The sequence below is a fragment of the Vulpes lagopus genome, chromosome 19, assembly GCF_018345385.1.
Source record: "Vulpes lagopus strain Blue_001 chromosome 19, ASM1834538v1, whole genome shotgun sequence".
Lineage (NCBI taxonomy): Eukaryota > Metazoa > Chordata > Mammalia > Carnivora > Canidae > Vulpes > Vulpes lagopus.
Genome location: NC_054842.1, coordinates 37,910,701 through 37,928,790, shown reverse-complemented (window position 1 = coordinate 37,928,790; position 18,090 = coordinate 37,910,701). Strand labels below are relative to the sequence as shown.

Sequence of the window (18,090 nt, the reverse complement as noted above, 5' to 3'; positions counted from 1 at the left end):
AATAATAATCCTAATGTGTTCTCTTTCACTTTTTCTCTATTGTTGAAATACACACAAGCAGTTCCTGATTCCTTCGCCCAGATGACAGATGATCCTTACTACTCAAAGCAAATTTATCTTGATGTTCATTCTGGACTCTACAGCAATGGCCATCCATAATAGTTTAGTTGTAGGGACAGATAGTAACCAATTTCAGTCCATAGGTAGGGACATCTCTACAACCCCTGTCAGCTTGAAGAAATCACAGAAGATGAGACCTTCACCTTTCAACATCCTTAAAGATTTAAGGACCAAAAATTGATCAGAGGGGAAATAATGAGGGATAGAAACAGAAAAATGTTCATTTTTGGCTCAAAAGGCTGACCTATAGCCTGCATATTTCCTTTTTTTTTTTTTTTTAAAGATGTATTTATTTATTCAGAGAGAGAGAGGCAGAGACACAGGCAGAGGGAGAAGCAGGCTCCACACAGGAAGCCTGACATGGGACTTGATCCCAGGGCTCCAGGATCACACCCCAAGCTGTAGGCGGCACCAAACCATTGCACCACCGGGGCTGCCCTAGCCTGCATATTTCCAATAAGGATCAAATATGTGCTGGTTGCTAGGTTCTTAAAAGGTCTCAAGACTGCCTGTATATGTCACTGATAGCTAATATTGAACTGAATAAGCCCCAGAGAAATCCTGGAAAGTAGTTTTATGAGTAGAAATTTCAAGAAAACATTTATGATCTAATATTCCCTGCACCCCCTACCCCCCAGCAGTAAGCATATAAACACCAGCTTCACATAGCAAAATGTGCAGTCCTTTCTGCCCATGGGTCCTGTTCCTAAGCTACTTAAATAAACTTGCTAAATTGCACCATGCAACATTTCCAGAATTCTTTGACTCTCATGCTTGACGACCCCACAACACACCTAAGAACTTTAAAGACCCTATAAGAGCAAGCTCCACATTTCTTGAACAAATGTAAATATGTGTGTGAGAGTGCAGCAGGGGCTTCTTGGAAGTGCTCACAGGGAGCACTTCCAAATAGTTCCCTGTAATAATTAACTGGATGACTTGAATTTTTATTTTCCCAGGCCAGTGAAGGCCCCTGTATTCGTTTTCTAGGGATAGCATAATAAAACACCACAGACTAGGTTGTCTAAACAACAAAAATGAATTTTCTCACAGTTCTGGAGGATGTTAGCCCAAGATCAAGATGTCAGCAAGGGTTGGTTGTCCTCTGAGGCCTGTCTCCTTGGTTTACAGATGGCTGCCCTCCTGCTGTGTCCACACATGACCTTTTCTCTGTGTGTGCAAATCCCTGGTGTGTCTCTCTTATATCCCAAGTTACTATTCATATGAGACCAGTCAGATTGGATTAGGGTCCACCTAAAATGGTCTCATTTTAATTTAAACACGTCTTTAAAGGCCCTATCTCCAAATACAATCATATTCTTTTTTTTTTTTTTTATTCAATCACATTCTTAAGTATGAATTTTTAGGGACACAAATCAGCCCTTTACAGCCCTTTCCCTTTGTTGATTCTTGCTGTCTGGGTACCCTATGATTCACTGTGTGGATAACAGCATGAACCACAGAGAAAGCCAGTAACCACAGGGCCCTCTATTTCCTCAAAGAATGCTTGCCTCAAACCAAGACAGAAGTGGAGGTGTCTTGGGATCTGCACCCCTTTATGCATATTTGCACTCTAGTAAGAGAGAGATCCATCATTCATGCACTCTCGGGATTTAGGGCATTTCCCGGAGTGACAAGGTAAGCTTCTACTTGAAGCAGCAGAAATGTCCACGTTGTACCTAAGAATCACATGAGAAAGATACAAGCCATTGATCATCAGAGGTTTCAGACTCAGGAGTCTTTAAAGATCGCAGGTTGCTACAATGTGGTAACAGAGCCAGGACGAGAGGAAATAAAAGAACTCTGCAAGGCACAGTCGGTAGCACTCTGAAAGTCAGTGTTTCCTGTTTGCTAACAAACCTCATTCTTCCACAGGGACCTTGTTCCATGTTAGCAGGGGTTGCAATGCCAATGGCTCTAGGTCAAATCACTGAAAGCCAGGTGTTTCCATTTTACTTTCCTAATCCCTGCCTACCCCCCTCTCGTCAAACTTCTTCAATTGTTTCTAATCCCTCTTAATTCTCCCACTGCCAAGTGTTCTCAGTTCCCGCCCCCATCCTTTCAAGTGCCTCTTGGTCCCTCCAAACCTTGGTCCCCTTCCCGGTTGATCCTATTGCTGCCAAATCACTTCCAGTCTTATGGATCCCTCCCTCTAGGCTCCCTTATCCCCTCCCTTTCCCCCCATTACGCCAGCCCCTCCCACTACGCCTAATACCCCCCCCTAGCCCCTCCCACTACACCTAATACCTCCGCCCCGCCCCCCTACGCCTATTTCCCCCTGGCCCCACCCACTTCCGTCAGCTCCTCCCCACCTCAAAGAAAATGCAGACGTTTTAATAGTGGTAAACACAGCCCAAATGCCTGTGAAAAAGTGTACCAATTTACACTCCTAATCAACATGGAATTCTATGAAAACCCTCTTTTAAATTATCTGATGGGGGCAGCCCTGGTGGCTCTGTGGGTCTAGCGCCGCCTCCAGCCCAGGGCGTGATCCTGAAGACCCGGGATCGAGGCCCACATCAGGCTCCTTGCATGGAGGCTGCTTCTGTCTCTGCCTCTCTCTCTCTATGAATAAATACAATTTTTTTTTTTAAAGAACCATTTAAAAAATAAATTATCTGATGGTATCTTTTTGTGAAAATAAGCGTCTTAACTGCTGTTTTGTATTTTCTTGACTACTAGTAATGTTGAAAAATTTAACGTGTTTTTTTTTGTTGTTGTTGTTGTTAACCGTATTCCTGGTTCTGTGAATTGCCGGTTCATAGCCTTTGTCCATTTTTCAATCGCGTTGCTTTTTTCTTACTGATTTATATTTGGATTATTAGTCTACGTAGCTCACGGATATGGTCTCCTCGATATCCCTGGTCTTCTAACTGGGCTGGAACGGCCTGCGTATTCCTTAAAAACGCTGCTTGGCAAACATGATGGCATACTGACCAACTAAGATTTTGCAGAAATGTTCAAAGTTGTTAAAAAGAATTCCATCCAGGATGAACTCCCAGCGGAAGGCTGGCGAGGCGGGGAACAGCGGTCCCCGGGACTGCAGAGCCGTAGGCCTCGACCTCCAGAGCCGCGGGGGCGCGGGCGGGCAAAGGGGGCGCCCCGCCGAGATGGGCGGGCTCGGAGACCGGAACTGGGCGGGCAGCAGCGCGGAAGGGCTGTGGCCTGGTCTTTTCCTTCCAAAGTCCCGGTTTCTCTGACTCACGACCGACCTCTGGAGGCAAACACTCTACCAAACGACACCGCGCCCTTCCCACTCCGACGCTCGCCCCCCTTTCGCTTTCGAAAAGGAGCGCATTTCCGGGGTGGAGACCCCAGGGGCCTCTCTGGGAAATGGAGTCTCCGCCAGAAGGATTCTGGGAGTCGTAGTTCCCGCCTGTTACTCTGCGCATGCGCATTTCTGTTCTCACGGAGCGGCTCCGGTGTTGCGGCGGCGCGGGAAAGGCACATGCGCGCGGGTGCCGCGGTGGCCTTGGCACCGCGTCCTCTCGTGGCTCCTTGTTCTATGGAGAGGGGGCCCCGGATCAGAACGGACTTGGGTCTTCTGGTCAGTTTTGATCGTAAACTGTAATTGGGCAATTACAGCGATTTGTGATGATCTCCGAGATGCTAGGTGTAGGGGCAGCGTGTTAGGGCATGGAGGAAGAGGAGGCCTCAGAGCCCAAGCCCTGGGGCGGGGCGTAGGACCAGGTTGAGGCCACGCGTCCAAATTCGGGGGCCTTGAGAGCCCAGAGACCCCAATGAGCATGGCAACGACCTTGAAAGGGCCTTTGAGTTACTGAGATGGCATCATCCTCTGATAGTCTACAGCTGTTCTTGCTTTCAGGCAGGGGTGCGCTGCACCCCTAATTTCATTTAGGTCACTGTGGCTGTGGTTGGGAAGGGCCACCGGGGGAAGGCATGAGGACCCAACTGTAGTCCGGGGAGATGTGATAAGAGATCATGGTGGCATTGGCAGTGTGGACTGAGTGGATGATGAGGGCTCAGGGAGGGACACCCTGAGGATTCCTAGATTCCTGGTGTGGGCTGCTGTCACGTCTGCAGATGATCTCACTTTGTGAAATTCTTAATCCTAATCTGTTTCAACTCCAAAAAACACTCAAGGGGTCCTCGAGTGTGCACATGTGCACATTTATTCACAAAACTATTCAGATGCATGCTTTGATCCAAAGGACATTCATTCACATAGTCATACAGCTGTTATACCCACCCTTGTGAGCACACCTGGTGTAGCCATATTGCTACTTGTGATCAAATACTCACATATACTCCATGCCCCAGACAAGGGCCCTGATAAATGCCCAGAGCTGAGGTTGGCCTACCAACTTGGGCTAAGTGTGACCTCCAGGCCAAAAGGACACGTGGATTCTTTGGCCTTCTCTTTGGAAACTTCACATACAGCTCAGCTTTTATCCTTCCTACTACATCCATGTCCTTCATGACTCTGACTCTTCCTAGTTAATCTTCCTGCCACCCTGGCCTGATGGAAGGGATAAATGGGATTTGAATTCAGATAAAGGTTTTGCTTACCTGGATGTTTGCTGAGGGTTTTCCCAGAGCAATAGTTCTGAACATGTATGTGTGTGCTGGACTCTTAAGAACCTAATGAGGGCTGCCCTGGTGGCTCAGCGGTTTAGTGCCACCTTCAGCCCACAGCGAGATCCTGGAGACTGGGGATCGAGTCCCGTGGGCTCCTTGCGTGGAGCCTGCTTCTCCCTCTGCCTGTGTCTCTGCCTCTCTCTGTGTGTCTCTCATGAATAAATAAATAAAATCTAAAAAAAAAAAAAAAAAAAAAGAAGAAGAAGAAGAAAAAAAAAGAAAAAGAACCCAATGAAAGTGGGCTCCTGGGTGGTTCAGTTGGTTAAATGTCTGCCTACAGCTCAGATCACGATCCCAGGATCCTGGCATAGAGCCCTGCATCAGTCTTTTTTTTTTTTTTTTAAATATTTTGTGTATTTATTCATGAGAGAGAGAGAGAGAGGCAGAGACACAGGCAGAGGGAGAAGCAGGCTCCATACGGGGAGTCGGACGTGGGACTCAATCCCAGGTCTCCAAGATCACACCCTGGGCTGAAGGCGCACTAAACCGCTGAGCCACCCAGGCTGCCCTGCATCAGTCTTCCTACTCAGTGGGGAGTCTGCTTCTCCCCCATGCTTGTGCTCTCTCTCTTTCTCAAAATAAATACAATCTTTAAAAAAAAATCCAATGAAAGCTGTGAACTCTCTTCTCAGATAAATGCAGCTATATATCCATACTATTTTGAAAATAAAATTGAAGCCCATCTATTATTGGCCCCTGGTTAAGAACCTCACTAAAGGTAGATCAGAAGGTCAGTTTCCTGGTTTCCCTCTCTGCAGTTTTCAAGTAGTGCTAGAGGGGAGAAAAGTAGGGGTCCAAGCCCCTAGAGGAATCAGGGCATGAGGAAGGGCCAGCCTCTGCTTCCATCCTTCTGTTACTCTTAGTTATGGAGCCAGGCTGTCAGTCTGCAGTTCCTCTTCTGGGCAGTCATCCAGCTGGTTAGTGGAAGTGTCCGCAGGCAGGTAGCTTAGGCTTATCAGATGTTTAGTTATTTAGTGTAGGTCATTTCGAAAGCCAGTAAATCGAATGATTTGTGGTTTAGAAACTTAATCGACCAACCAGCCAGTCACTTAGGGTTAATTTTTCAGATGGACAATTGTCCATCAGAATCCATCAGTTGAAGATTGATTTAATGATCAGTCCATCCATCAGGGAGCCAGTTGAGAATGCTGAACAGCTGGGTCACCAGTGGACAAAAGGACAGCTGGGGTGAAACCATCTGGATACAGAGTGTGTTTCTACTTGCTACATCCTACAGATAATACACTAACACACACACCCCTGTGTTTGTGGTTTTGCTTTGCATGGTTTCAGCTACTGGCAGTTGTGGTTGGGAAGCATATGATCCTCCTCCTGATTTATTGTTAGAAGGTCAATAGTAGCCTAACACCACATCACAGTGCCTACATTGTTCACCTCACTTCATCTCATTATGTAGGCATATTAGCATCTTACATCATCAAAAGAAGGAGGGTGAGTGCAGTACAATAAAGATATTCTGAGGGATGGAGAGAGACCTCATTCACAGAACTTTTATTACAGTCTATTGTTATAACTGTTCTATTTCATTATTAGTTAATATTGTTAATGTTTTACTGTGCCTAACTTATAAATTAAACTATCATAGGTACATATGCATAGGAAAAAACATTGTATATATAGGGTTTGGTACTATTTGTGGTGTCAGGCATCTACTGGGGGTCTTGGAATGTGTCTCTCAAAGGTAAGCATGGACTACTGTACAGGGAAACAGAGAGAAGGCAAGCGGAGAGGACAGTTGACTCCTAGGCCACCAGAGGGAGCTTGGGTTTGCTGGGAAAGAGGCCTCACCTGGTGTGGGGAACCAGGAAAAGGAAAAGCTGTAGAACAAGGGCCAGAGTTGCCAATAGAGGGCAGTGTGGCTCCCCTTCACATCCATGCCCTGCTCCCCCCAGAGCCAAACTTCAGGCTTGTGGGAACCCAGTCTCTATGGCCAGCTTGAGGAAAAGGCTCCTGAAAGGATTTCTCACCCACTTCCAAGACATGCTTGACTCCTAAGCTAAGAGGAAGCCAGACAGCTGCCGACCAGGAGGACTTGTCATTCCCAGGCACTGCTGGCCAGGAAACATCAGCCTTGGTGAAGGAGGAAGAATGGAGGAGGAGCATCCTACCCCTCTCCCAGGACATGGAGGGGAACAACTCCCCAAAGCTGCGGCACTGAGGGCAGGACCTGTCTTCTGTTCAGGCGCATGTCACTTCCTGGGCTGCTTCTTCAGCTTTTCCAGTTGCCAAGGAGGGGTAGACCAATTGACTAGATGACCCCCATGCCTTTGCTACTGCTTCTGCAACAGGCAGTAACTCTAAGGCACAAAGATGGAGGTCAGGTATAGACAATGAAGGAGACATGGGGAAAGGATGAGCTATGAGCTTCATTTCCCTTTGGGAATAAATGAGATGTTTATATAAGGTGTCAAGTATGGCTTTGGGCACAAAGGCAGGACTCAGGAGATTCGAGTTTTTGTCTCCCCTCAAAGAGAAGTGCATGAGCCCGGTAGTTGTATCTCCCAGTTATGCATAGAGCATGATGTTATGCCTCCAGATGGGCTTCCCGGCTTGATGGGCAGGGGCATATTTTGGCTCCAGCTGGTTTTGTTGTCAGAACAGTTAAAAGAAAGAGTAACTTGGGAACAATAGTGATTGCAGAAGTGTCCCATGTGCCTGGGGCTTTATGTTCACTCTCACAGGAGGTATCATCCCCAGTTGACAGTTGGGCCATCTGAGGTCTCACAGCTGGGAAGTGATGTAGAACTGGTTTTGAACTCTGTGTGGTTCCAAAGTTCTTTCCATTTCTAGGAAACCCAACTCCAAACAAATGGGGACAGAGAAGAAATTGAAAGACTGAGAGGTTGCTAGGTCCTGAGGAAGGTTTGCTGGGGCTGGGTGTTGAGGAGGGGGGGCGGCTCTGGATAGGATTGTCCCCTTCACAGATTTTGCAGACCTGGCATTCCCCCATAGTGACATTAGTCATTTTTCTCTCTCCCAGGCATGCAACAAATGCATCGATAGGGGCAGCTTGTGCACAACCCCTTAGGCCTTGCAAGTGACAAAGCTAGAGAGGTTAGTGGGAGTCAGACCATGAAGAGGCTTGCTAATCATTTTAGGGAGCTTGGAGTTCATCTAGAAGGTAGAGGAGGACCAAGGGATTTTAGCAAGGAGGGGCACGGCTCGGTATGTGCTGCCCCCAGTGTACAGCCCGTGTGTCAGAGAGAAATACCGAGTATGGACTTAGCGTGGATGAGTAAGCCCCTCACACACACTACGCGGGGCCTGCGAGGAACGTTTACTAGGACGGCATCGTGATCATGAGCGAGGGCTCGGGGGTCGGCGGCTGTGAGGCCTTGGCAGGTGACGGCTCCTCTCAGTTTCTGTCTCCATCTTAAAAATGGGAGACAATAAGGATGATTTCCAAGCTATGAGGCTGAAATGAGGTTTTTTTTTTTTATAAAGCAGTGCACAGTGCCTGGGACACTGAAGCACCCAGTGAATGCTGGCTCATCCTCAAACACCTCTCGGGCTCCACTCCCAGTGCTCCTGGCCTTGTGCCTCTTGTGCTACTGCTGTGGTGACTGGGCCCCTGCAGGCTTTGCCTGACAGCATCTCATTCTCCAGCTTTCCGCCCCAGGGCTCCCCGATGCCGGATGCCGGAGTGCCCAGGCACATGCTCTGCATGGATGCAGGTCCTCCTCAGAAGGAGGGGCGGGGGCAGACAGCTGAGGGTGGGATAAACGTCCCCCCCACCTTCAGGCTTCCTCCAGGCCAGCAGTCACCGAATCAGCTCGGGATGCATCCTCCCTGTGGCTTTCCCTCTCCGTTTTGTCCCCTTCCCTGTTCTTCCCTTCTGCTCCTTGGGTCTACATTCCCTAATAAACACCTACACGTAGGCTTTCCTTCTCAGACCTGCTTTCAGAACCCAGGTTAAAACAACCCATTTAGGGGGTATCCCTGGGTGGCTCAGTGGTTTAGCAGCTGCCTTCAGCCTAGGGAGTGATCCTGGAGTCCCGGGATCAAGTTCCGCATCAGGCTCCCTGCATGGAGCCTGTGTTTCTGCCTCTCTCTCTCTCTCTCTCTCTCTGTCTGTCTTTCATGAATAAATAAATAAAATCTTAAAAAAAAAAAAAACATTAAAAGGTGATCCTACTTTCCTGGAAATGCTGCATTAGAAAAAAATGGGAAGAGGGCGCTGGGCGGGGGCTCAAATCATGATCTCAGGATCCTGGGATCCAGCCCCTGGGTCGGGAGCCTGCTTCTCCCTCTCCCTCTGCCCATCCTCGCTGCTTGTGCTCTGCCTCTCAAATAAATAAATAATATCTTTTTTAAAAATGGAAAGAGAGTCGGCCTGGGCGGCTCAGTGGTTTAGCACCTGCCTTCGGCCCGGGGCGTGATCCTGGAGAGCCAGGATCAAGTCCCACATCGGGCTCCCAGCATAGAGCCTGTTTCTCCCTCTGCCTGTGTCTCTGACACACTCTCTCTCTCTTAAGAATAAAAGAATAAAATCTTAAAAAAAAAAAATGGGAAGAGAAAGGAAGCTAGAAACATGAATGCCTGTAGCAGAGATCACTCCCTGGACTAGGGTCTACTTGGCTACCCACCCCAAGTTTGAGGTTCTGCTAATTTACTTGGATGAAGGTAGGTGGAATAAGGGGGCAGCAGAAGCAGTGAGCCAAGGGACCTGGAAGAGCTTTGTAATTTGGGATGACCCATGTTCCAGCCCTGAATCTGCCACTTCCTACTGACTATGGGATCCTGGCTACATGTCTACCTCTGAGCCTTTGTCTCCTTACCTGTAAAATGAAGACAAGAAATGCTTGCACATCTTGTGAGACCTAAAGGCTATCAGTTGAGTGCTAAGCCCAGTGTCTAGCCCCTGGTGTGTGTTCAGTAAAAGGGAAATCTTGGTATAACAGCTGTCTGTAATCAGCTTTGGGCTATTCAGCATCACATTTCTCCTTTTGCTTCTTGGCTGCTTATTTAACTTCCACAATAAAATAAACTCCTCAAAGACAGTGATAGAAGTTTGTGATCAATAGGTACATTATCCCTTTTAAGTAAATGAATCCAGCGTTACTGTATAGAATAGCAGAGAGCTTTAGGCCCTAGGATTTGCTTGCTTTCTGCTGCAAGTAGATTCCCAGGTGCAAACTCAGACAGGGATGTATGGGGGAAGTTTACTGGGGAATGTTCTTGGGGCCCACACCTCTGTGAAGGAAGGGAAGGCAGCAGGAGAGCAGCTGTGGGCTCTGATGTAGTCATGAGGCCTCAGTCAACCCCGACCCCTTGGGGAGTACTGAAGTTGGATGGCCCTTCAGGGTTCTCCCCAGGGTTTTTTTTTTTTTTTTAAGATTTTGTTTATTCATGAGAGACAGAGAGAGGCAGAGGCAAAGGGAGAAGCAGGCTCCCTGCTGAGCTGGGAGCCCAATGTGGGGCTTAATCCCAGGAACCTGGATCATGACCTGAGCCGAAGGCAGATGCTTCACCAACTGAGCCATACGGGTGCCCTCCCCAGGGTTTTCGATCCCTGCCCTTGCCTTGTCATTGGATGTAGCTGTCCTGGGAAGGAGACACTGCCAGCTTGTACACTCCCAGCCACTGGGGAAAGACTCCTGGAGCAGGGGTCTGGGTGGTGCAGTACCCATCATTCAGTACCAATGGGGGTTTGGGAGATGTGGTGGCTGCTGTGAGTCCTCTACCCAGTATCCATTCCCCGCTCTTCCTTATTAAGAGGTGCCTGATTGGAGACAGCAATGTGCCCAACAAAAATACTCATTTTCCTAGATTCCTCTGCAATGGAGGTGGGCCAAGGGACCCCCTTCTGGCCAGTAAGATGTAAACAGCAGCCTGGGTTCCTGATGACATGGCAGGGCCACTGGAGAAAATGAACGGCTTTGTTTGCTTAACCATTGTATTCAGGTTTCTATTGCATGTAACCCAGCAGTCCTAAATACTTTTGAGAGGCACTGCCGCCTCCTGCTTAAGAACATGGCCCTTCAAGTTAAATGGACAGCAGCTTTGAGTCCTACTGCTCCTGTGCACTCGCTAGCTATGGGAAACCTCTGATGAGTCACTCCATCAGTTACTTGTCTCTGTAAAGTGGGAATGATGGTACCACCTAAGGCATCTCATGTAGCAACTTGTCTCAGTGTGCCTGGAAATTGCTCAACTGTAGCAAGGAAAGTCCCATATTCTGGGGAACACCTCAGACCCAAGCAAACTGGGACAGCTGGCCTCCCTATTAAAACACATCTCCAAATTACCCAAGTCCTTTACGGATACAAGACTGGGCCCGGAAGGCTAAAAACTATGTTTTTTAAATTTACTTTTTATTTTTTATTTTTGAAAGAGAGAGAGAGATAACAAGAGAAAGAGCATGAGCAGGGGGGAAAGGAGGAAGCAGGCTCCCCATTGAGCAGGAGCCCCATGTGGAGCTAGATCCCAGGACCCTGGGATCATGACCTGAGCTGAAGCCATCCAGGTGCCCCTAAAAATTATGTTTCGTGCTATTCCCTAATGGCTGAGTATAATATAGTATCACCGCAAAGATAAGTTTTACATCATGTAAGTTTTTTCTTGACAAAAACAGCAACCACTGATGATCAGAGGCACAGTTGGACTATTCTGTTAAGTTTAAATTGTTTTTCTTTCTTATTAATATTTAACTTATTTATCTTAGAGTGAGAAATAGGGAGAGAGAGCATGAGCATGAGTAGGGGGAGGGGTAGAGAGAGAGAGAAGCAAACTCCCTGCTGAGCAGGGAGCCGGACATGGGGCTCAATCTCAGGACCCGGGGATCATCAGTTGAGCTGAAGGCAGACACTTAACCGACTGAACCACCCAGGTGCCCCTAGATTTAAATCTATAACAGTTGTAACTTCACTGTTTTAGTACTCACTGATATTCACTAGCAAATAGAGTATCTTAGAGGGCTACAGGGAGGATTACATTAGTTTAGGAAAAGCCTTTCCCACAGTGTGTTACACAGTATCTGTAAAGTTCACCAGTGTCACATAAACTTGGGTTAGACTCTAGGCTTTGACTCTTCCTTTGGAAAAGTGACTTCGTCCCCTGCCCCACTCCAGCCTCTTTCCTCATTTGTATTAGCGGTAATAGGAACTTGTTGAGAGGGTTGTTTAGGATGATAAAGAAATGCTTGTGGGGTCCTCAGCGGAAGCATGATCCCACAAGAGTGCCATTACTGCTCAGGGTTACCCAGAAACCAGGCCTCAGGCCACCCTCCTGCTGAGGAGCTCTGCAGCTCTGGGAGGAGCTGAGCTGACCCTTCAGAACACCTGCTCCTCATCAAGGCATCTCAGAAGGCAGATGGGCTTCAGAGGCCACGAAAGCCTGACCAGACCCTTGGAATTCAGCTGGTTCCTCTTAAGCCGAAGCTATTATTAGTCTTGAGACGGACCACAGGGCAGGCACTATACAGGGGTACAACCCCAACATTTAGTTCAGTAGCCTTGAGCAATGGGAGCTAACTGGTGCCCAGGCCAGGACTCTGGCCACTATCCAAGCCAGAACTGCAATAAACCCTAGCTGCTCTCTGCTTTTTACTTGTGGCTGTGTTTAAACACACGGGTACACCCACACTAGCTGGGCTGCTAAATCTGTTCAGAAGGCTTCCTGAAGATTCACAGAAATGGAAGCACGAAACTCTGCCTCTCTTGCATCAGGCTTTAGTGGTCCTAGAGGAAGGAATCGCTCACACCTTTCAAAAGCCTAATTCTGCTATAGTTTCGAAGACTTCAAATAGACTTACTAGCAGTATTAGGTTCTTCAATTCTGCTTATCAGTGAAAGTGGAGAAATAATACTCTCATATATTAATAAATATCTGTAGCTACACTGAAAAAGGGGTAATTGCTCAGGTGGGCTACAAAATTCACACACACAATTGCTGCCTTCTGCTTGTCCCATGTACCTCAAAAGCCTGTGGTCCCATTTTGGTACCTTGATTTTAAGTTTCAATTTCATTCATTTTTAATGATCTTTAAAGATTTATTTATTTATTTGAGAGAGAGGGAGGTAGAGTCTTAAGCAGACTCTGCCCTGAGCTCAGAACCTGACTCCAGGCTTAATCATGACCTGAGTGGAAACTAAGAGCCAGACATTTAACCAACTGTGGCACTCAGGTGCCATTTATTTTTTTAAAGGTTTTATTTATTGGGATCCCTGGGTGGCGCAGCAGTTTGGCACCTGCCTTTGGCCCAGGGCGTGATCCTGGAGACCCGGGATCGAATCCCACGTCGGGCTTCCGGTGCATGGAGCCTGCTTCTCCCTCTGCCTGTGTCTCTGCCTGTCTCTCTCTCTCTCTCTCTGTGTGACTATCATAAAAAAAAAAAAAAAAAAACTGAATACTTAAAAAAAAAAAGATTTTATTTATTCATTCATGAGAGACACAGAGAGAGAGGCAGAGGCACAGGCAGAGGGAGAAGCAGGCTCTATGCAGGGAGCCTGACGTGGGACTCGATTCTGGGTCTCTGGGATCAGGCCCTGGGCTGAAGGCAGTGCTAAACTGCTGAGTCCCCCGGGCTGCCTTCAGTGCCATTTTTAATGATATTTTAAAAATATGTGTTATGTATATTGTTAAATATTAGGCACTGACTGTAAAAAGAGCTACCTATCTACCTATCTCATCTGTCTAGCATCTATGTCAATGTGGAAATATCTCCAAGACATGCTGTTAAGGGAAGCAAGTTAATGAGAAATATGTTTAAGACATATTGTTAAAGGAAACAAAATAATAAAATATACTTTAAGGGAAGCAAGTCACAGAACATATATAAAGTGATCTTATCGCTAGTTAAAAATTGCATCTGTTTGGGATGCCTGGGTAGCTTAGTGGTTGAGCACCTGCCTTTGGCTCAGGGTGTGATCCTAGGGTCCTGGGAGGAGTCCCGCATCCGATCCCCTGTAGGGAGCCTGCTTCTCTGCCTGTGTCTCTCTGTCTCTCATGAATAAATAAAATTTTTAAAAAATTTCATATATTTCTACATCTGAAGGGAACATTTATAGAAGAATATGTCAAATAGCTCACGGAGTTCTCTCTGGAAGTGGGAATAGAGAACTTCACTTTTTTTTTAAAGATTTTATTTATTCATGACAGAGAGAGAGACAGGCAGAGGGAGAAGCAGGCTCCATGCAGGGAGCCCGATGTGGGACTCAATCCCAGGTCTCCAGGATCAGGCCCTGGGCTGAAGGTGGCGCTAAACCGCTGGGCCACCGGGGCTGACTGAGAACTTCACTTTTGAAGTTGTTTTCAGTATAGTTTGTTTTCCAGTGTGCATGTATTATTTTTTTAAAAGATTTTATTTATTTATTCACATGAGACACAGAGAGAGAAGGAAGCAGAGACACAGGCAGAGGGAGAAGTAGGCTCCATGCAGGGAGCCTGATGTGGGACTCGATCCCAGGACTCCAGGATCACGCCCTGGGCCGAAGGCAGGCACTAAACTGCTGAGCCACCCAGGGATCCCCATCATGTATTAATTTTAATCATAAAAACAAGAAAGCTGAATTTGCACATGTATACACCCACACCTGCCATGAACTAAGCCATTAACATCATTGTCCAGAAACCAATAATTAAATGCATTAATCTCAGCCCAGTGTTCAGTGTTTGTTCATGGAGCAAGATGTCTCAGAACTTGTTAGGAAGGGTGATTAAGTTAATGATGTGCACACCTGATGTCTTGGGAGGCAAATCTTTATCTATGTTTTTAATGTGGGCTCTTTTCCAAAATATTTACCTTTACCAACAGATGTTTCAAACTGATTTTTTTAAAGATCATTTTATTTTATTTATTTTATTTTATTATTATTTTTAAAGATCTGTTTATTTTAGATAGAGAGTGTGAGAGAGTGCATGCTCCTCCCATGAGCAGGGGGAGGAACTGAGGGAGAAGGTTGGGGGAGAGAATCTCAAGCAGACTCCCTGCTGACCTCAAAGCCTGACACAGGGTGAGATCTCATGATCCCAAGATCATGACCTAAGCCAAAATCAAGAGTCGGATGCTTAACCAATTGAGCCACCCGGAAGCCCCTCAAACTGATTTTTAAACCATCTTCTGATTCACTTTTAGTTTTAAATCTTCAAGCTGTGTTTAGCAGTTCTAATTCAGATATACTGTGAGTGGGAGCAAAAAAAAAAAACAAAAAACAAAAAACAAAAAACCCAACTGATTAGGCTTTAAATACTCAAGAGACAACACATGATTTTCAGCAATAAAAGGAGCAATTAAGATAGATTTTAAACCAGTCCACCTGGCCCATGGAGCCCTCATGTTGCTGTCAGAACAGGAAGCTGTGGCCCCTCCAGGTCCAGGGCTGCTGGCCCTTTCCGCCATCTCTCCTGGGCCCAGTGCAGCCTACAGCTGGTCATGCATACTGGAGAATTTTCTAATTTAAAACATTTTTACTTATACAAAAAAAAAAAAAAGAAATTTCTAAAATATTGGCACTTACTTGAAAAGAACTAGAGTGAGAGTGACTCGTAGGTACAAATCATGACTTGTATGTATGAGTATTGTTCAAAAATTTATTTATAGAAACAGACGTATCCAAAGGCAACATTAGACAAAAACAAAGAGAAAAGTTTGGAATGCCAATGACACCAGAGAATCTCACTTGCACTTTACATTTCTTCACGTGGAACTAGCACCATTTTAGTTCAGAAACCACAGATTTAATTATAATTGCTTCTAATATATAAAATATCTTATAAAGATTATTTAACTATCTAGTAACAAAGTTCTTCCAAAAACTTATTTAAAAATCAATTAGAATTTACGGTTTAAAAATTGATCCAATTCTACAGCTTGTCAAAGGGAATGAGCCATAATTAGTTATTTTGGAAGAAAGTGCCTGAATTCAGCTTCTGGCTTCCTTCTAACCATCAAGCAGGTACAGTAAATTGAGTATCACATAGGAATAGGAGCACATCTAAAACTGGTCTTAGAAAATATTTTCCTAGACTATAAAAATACTAAATGGAATACAAAAATTTCAGCATATACAGCAAACAGACTACAGCAGACAAATATTTAAAACATACCAAAAACTATCTTCTACCGTAATCCTCATGAACATCAAATATTATTCTAGTAGTTTTTCTATGATTCATTCTGATTCAATGTTTATTTCCCCGTAAGGTTTGTTCTAACACCAGATACAGACCAAATTCGGTGTTTCTCGCAGAAGTTACTGGAGGCACCACTGAGTAATTCTTTGTATCCACCTGGTTCTCAAAGTGCTGAAAGTGCAAATGTAGTAGGGCCTGTTTTTTGAGATCAGGGGTCGGCAAACTTAGGCCCTGTGAACACAGCCACACTTATTTGTTTACATGTTGTCTATGGTTGCTTTCACCTTACAAGAGCAGAAGTTGAATAGTTACGACTGTCTGTGGCCTTTGGGTCCCCAGAGTCTAAAATCTTTACTCTCTGGCCCTGTACAGAAAAAAATTTGCCAACCCCTATTTTAGATAAATAATTTCAGGAAATGTTTCACTGAACAGGGACAAGGTAAAATTGCCCCAGATGAAGAAAATTTTAGCTGAGGTTTGCTGGTTCCATCAATAGAGTACCATGGCAGACTGAAATAATACACATGTGGATTGGCAACTTTGGGTATCGAAATACTATTCTGGTATCGTAAGCAAAGTCTGGCTGTGATAAAAGTACCTTCCTCTCTCTGTGAACTGGCCATTATGTACCAAGTAACTCACGTACCCAATTATAGCAACGTACTTACTGTTCAACCCAAACATCTACGTGGCTCAATCGTGATTTCTAGCCTTTATAGCTCAATAATCTTATACTCTTGGCAACGGACAGAACTAGAAGCAGACCCTTCCCGTCCCTCTGTATTGGCATAGATTCTATAAGCACTGCACTGCTTACTTTTTAGAATCCTTCCCTGTGACATGCATCATAATAATTAGTACTACTGCTACTCCCCAGGGCCACAAACATGTCCCTCCTGACAAAGCGGACTAAGTTTTCGAGGGGGCACATAGGCTTGGAAGAATGCTTGTGGTGATCCTGGCAAAAAGAGGTGTGGAATGTGACATCGACACCGTTATAAAGAATCCGGACAGAATGCTCACTGGGCTTTTCTCTGTCTTGCCAGAGCTCAAAGATCAACCTGGCCGCAAACCTTGGGAATCGGGCTTCCATAAGGCCCAGGGCACTGAGAACTGGTGACAGGGTGACATCATGTGCAGAGTAGAGGGCAAAGACCTCCTCTTTCCTGCCTTCTGCGGTGCGCTGCATCCGGCTGATGGTCTGGTTCAGGATGGGGTGGGCACCCAGAAGTGCGTAGCCCAGATATAGTTTCTTCTCCCGCCTCTCTCTCTCGTCCTCTATCTGATGCATCTTGATCACCTTGAAGTGCTCCATGTCAATGCAGCCATTCCTAGTGCATGGGAAGCTGACGTTGTGGCAAAAGTGGCAGAGCATGGAGTCTATGGGGTTGGCAGCTCGAAGCTGCTTGGTGGGCACGTCCACGATCCTGGCCATGTCCTCGTAGGTCCTCTCCAGCTGGCTGTTTTTCAAACGTAAGAGGTATTGCCGACGCTGCTCCTTTTCTAGATACTGGTTTCTCACCGGGCAGTAGCAGTTTCCGGAGCAGAACAGGGCACTTGGCTGGTGCCTGAAATGAATCTTCTTCCAGTCAAAATCTGGGAGGAAGCCATAAAGCAAGGCCAGCCCACTTTGTAGTGTCCGGCTTTTCCCGGTGGTCTCCAAGTAAAGCTGGTCTGTGGACCAGTCATTCGGCAGGAGTTTGTGTTTTTTCAGATAGATGTCCCTCAGCAGCTGGCCATTCTGCAAATGCTGCACGACTCCTGAAATACATGGGCACACAAACCGCGTCCTCATTACCAGCTCAACAAAAGGGGCAGCAAAGGGAGGCCGAGTTAGTGGCCAAGTCCGCAATGCTTTATTTATTAGATCACTATCATCAAAACCATTCCCCAGTGTGTGGAAGCTACAAGAATGGGTTGGCATCAACTCACGAGGGGAGCCCCTTGGGGTTATCCATGAAGGGATGAGCAGAGGAGGAGAGCACGAGAACCATCTGCTCAAACCCCCTGCCCTGGGACGGGGCATTGGGACTGGTGGGCCTCCTGGTCGACGTCAAGGTGGTAACTGGCATGGGCCTAAGGAGAGCTTTCTCCCTCTGGCCCAGGGACACGGCATTCTTTAGCATTCAGGAAGGGCCCATGGAAATTGGTCGGGTAAAGAGGAAAAGGTGCTTGCTGGCTGCTTCATCCCCTCACTGTTGGGATGCTTTTCTCCTTCGCCTCATTCTCCCTACTCTCCCAAGTGAAGGCTGGCTGCTAACCTTCTAGGTACATTCC

At 46.4% G+C, this 18,090-nt stretch overlaps 1 protein-coding gene across 12 annotated transcripts in view; it reads right to left on the bottom strand.

Moving 5' to 3' along the window:
- Positions 1-15,256: 15,256 nt before the first annotated feature.
- Positions 15,257-18,090, bottom strand: part of PXYLP1 (2-phosphoxylose phosphatase 1) — a 72,432-nt gene continuing 69,598 nt past the window's right edge. For all 12 annotated transcript variants that reach the window (XM_041734149.1, XM_041734158.1, XM_041734154.1 and 9 more), the window contains one exon: positions 15,257-17,574. In XM_041734149.1, the coding sequence (XP_041590083.1) occupies positions 16,634-17,574 (941 nt within the window). In that variant the 3' untranslated portion in view covers positions 15,257-16,633. The remainder of the gene's footprint in view (positions 17,575-18,090) is intronic.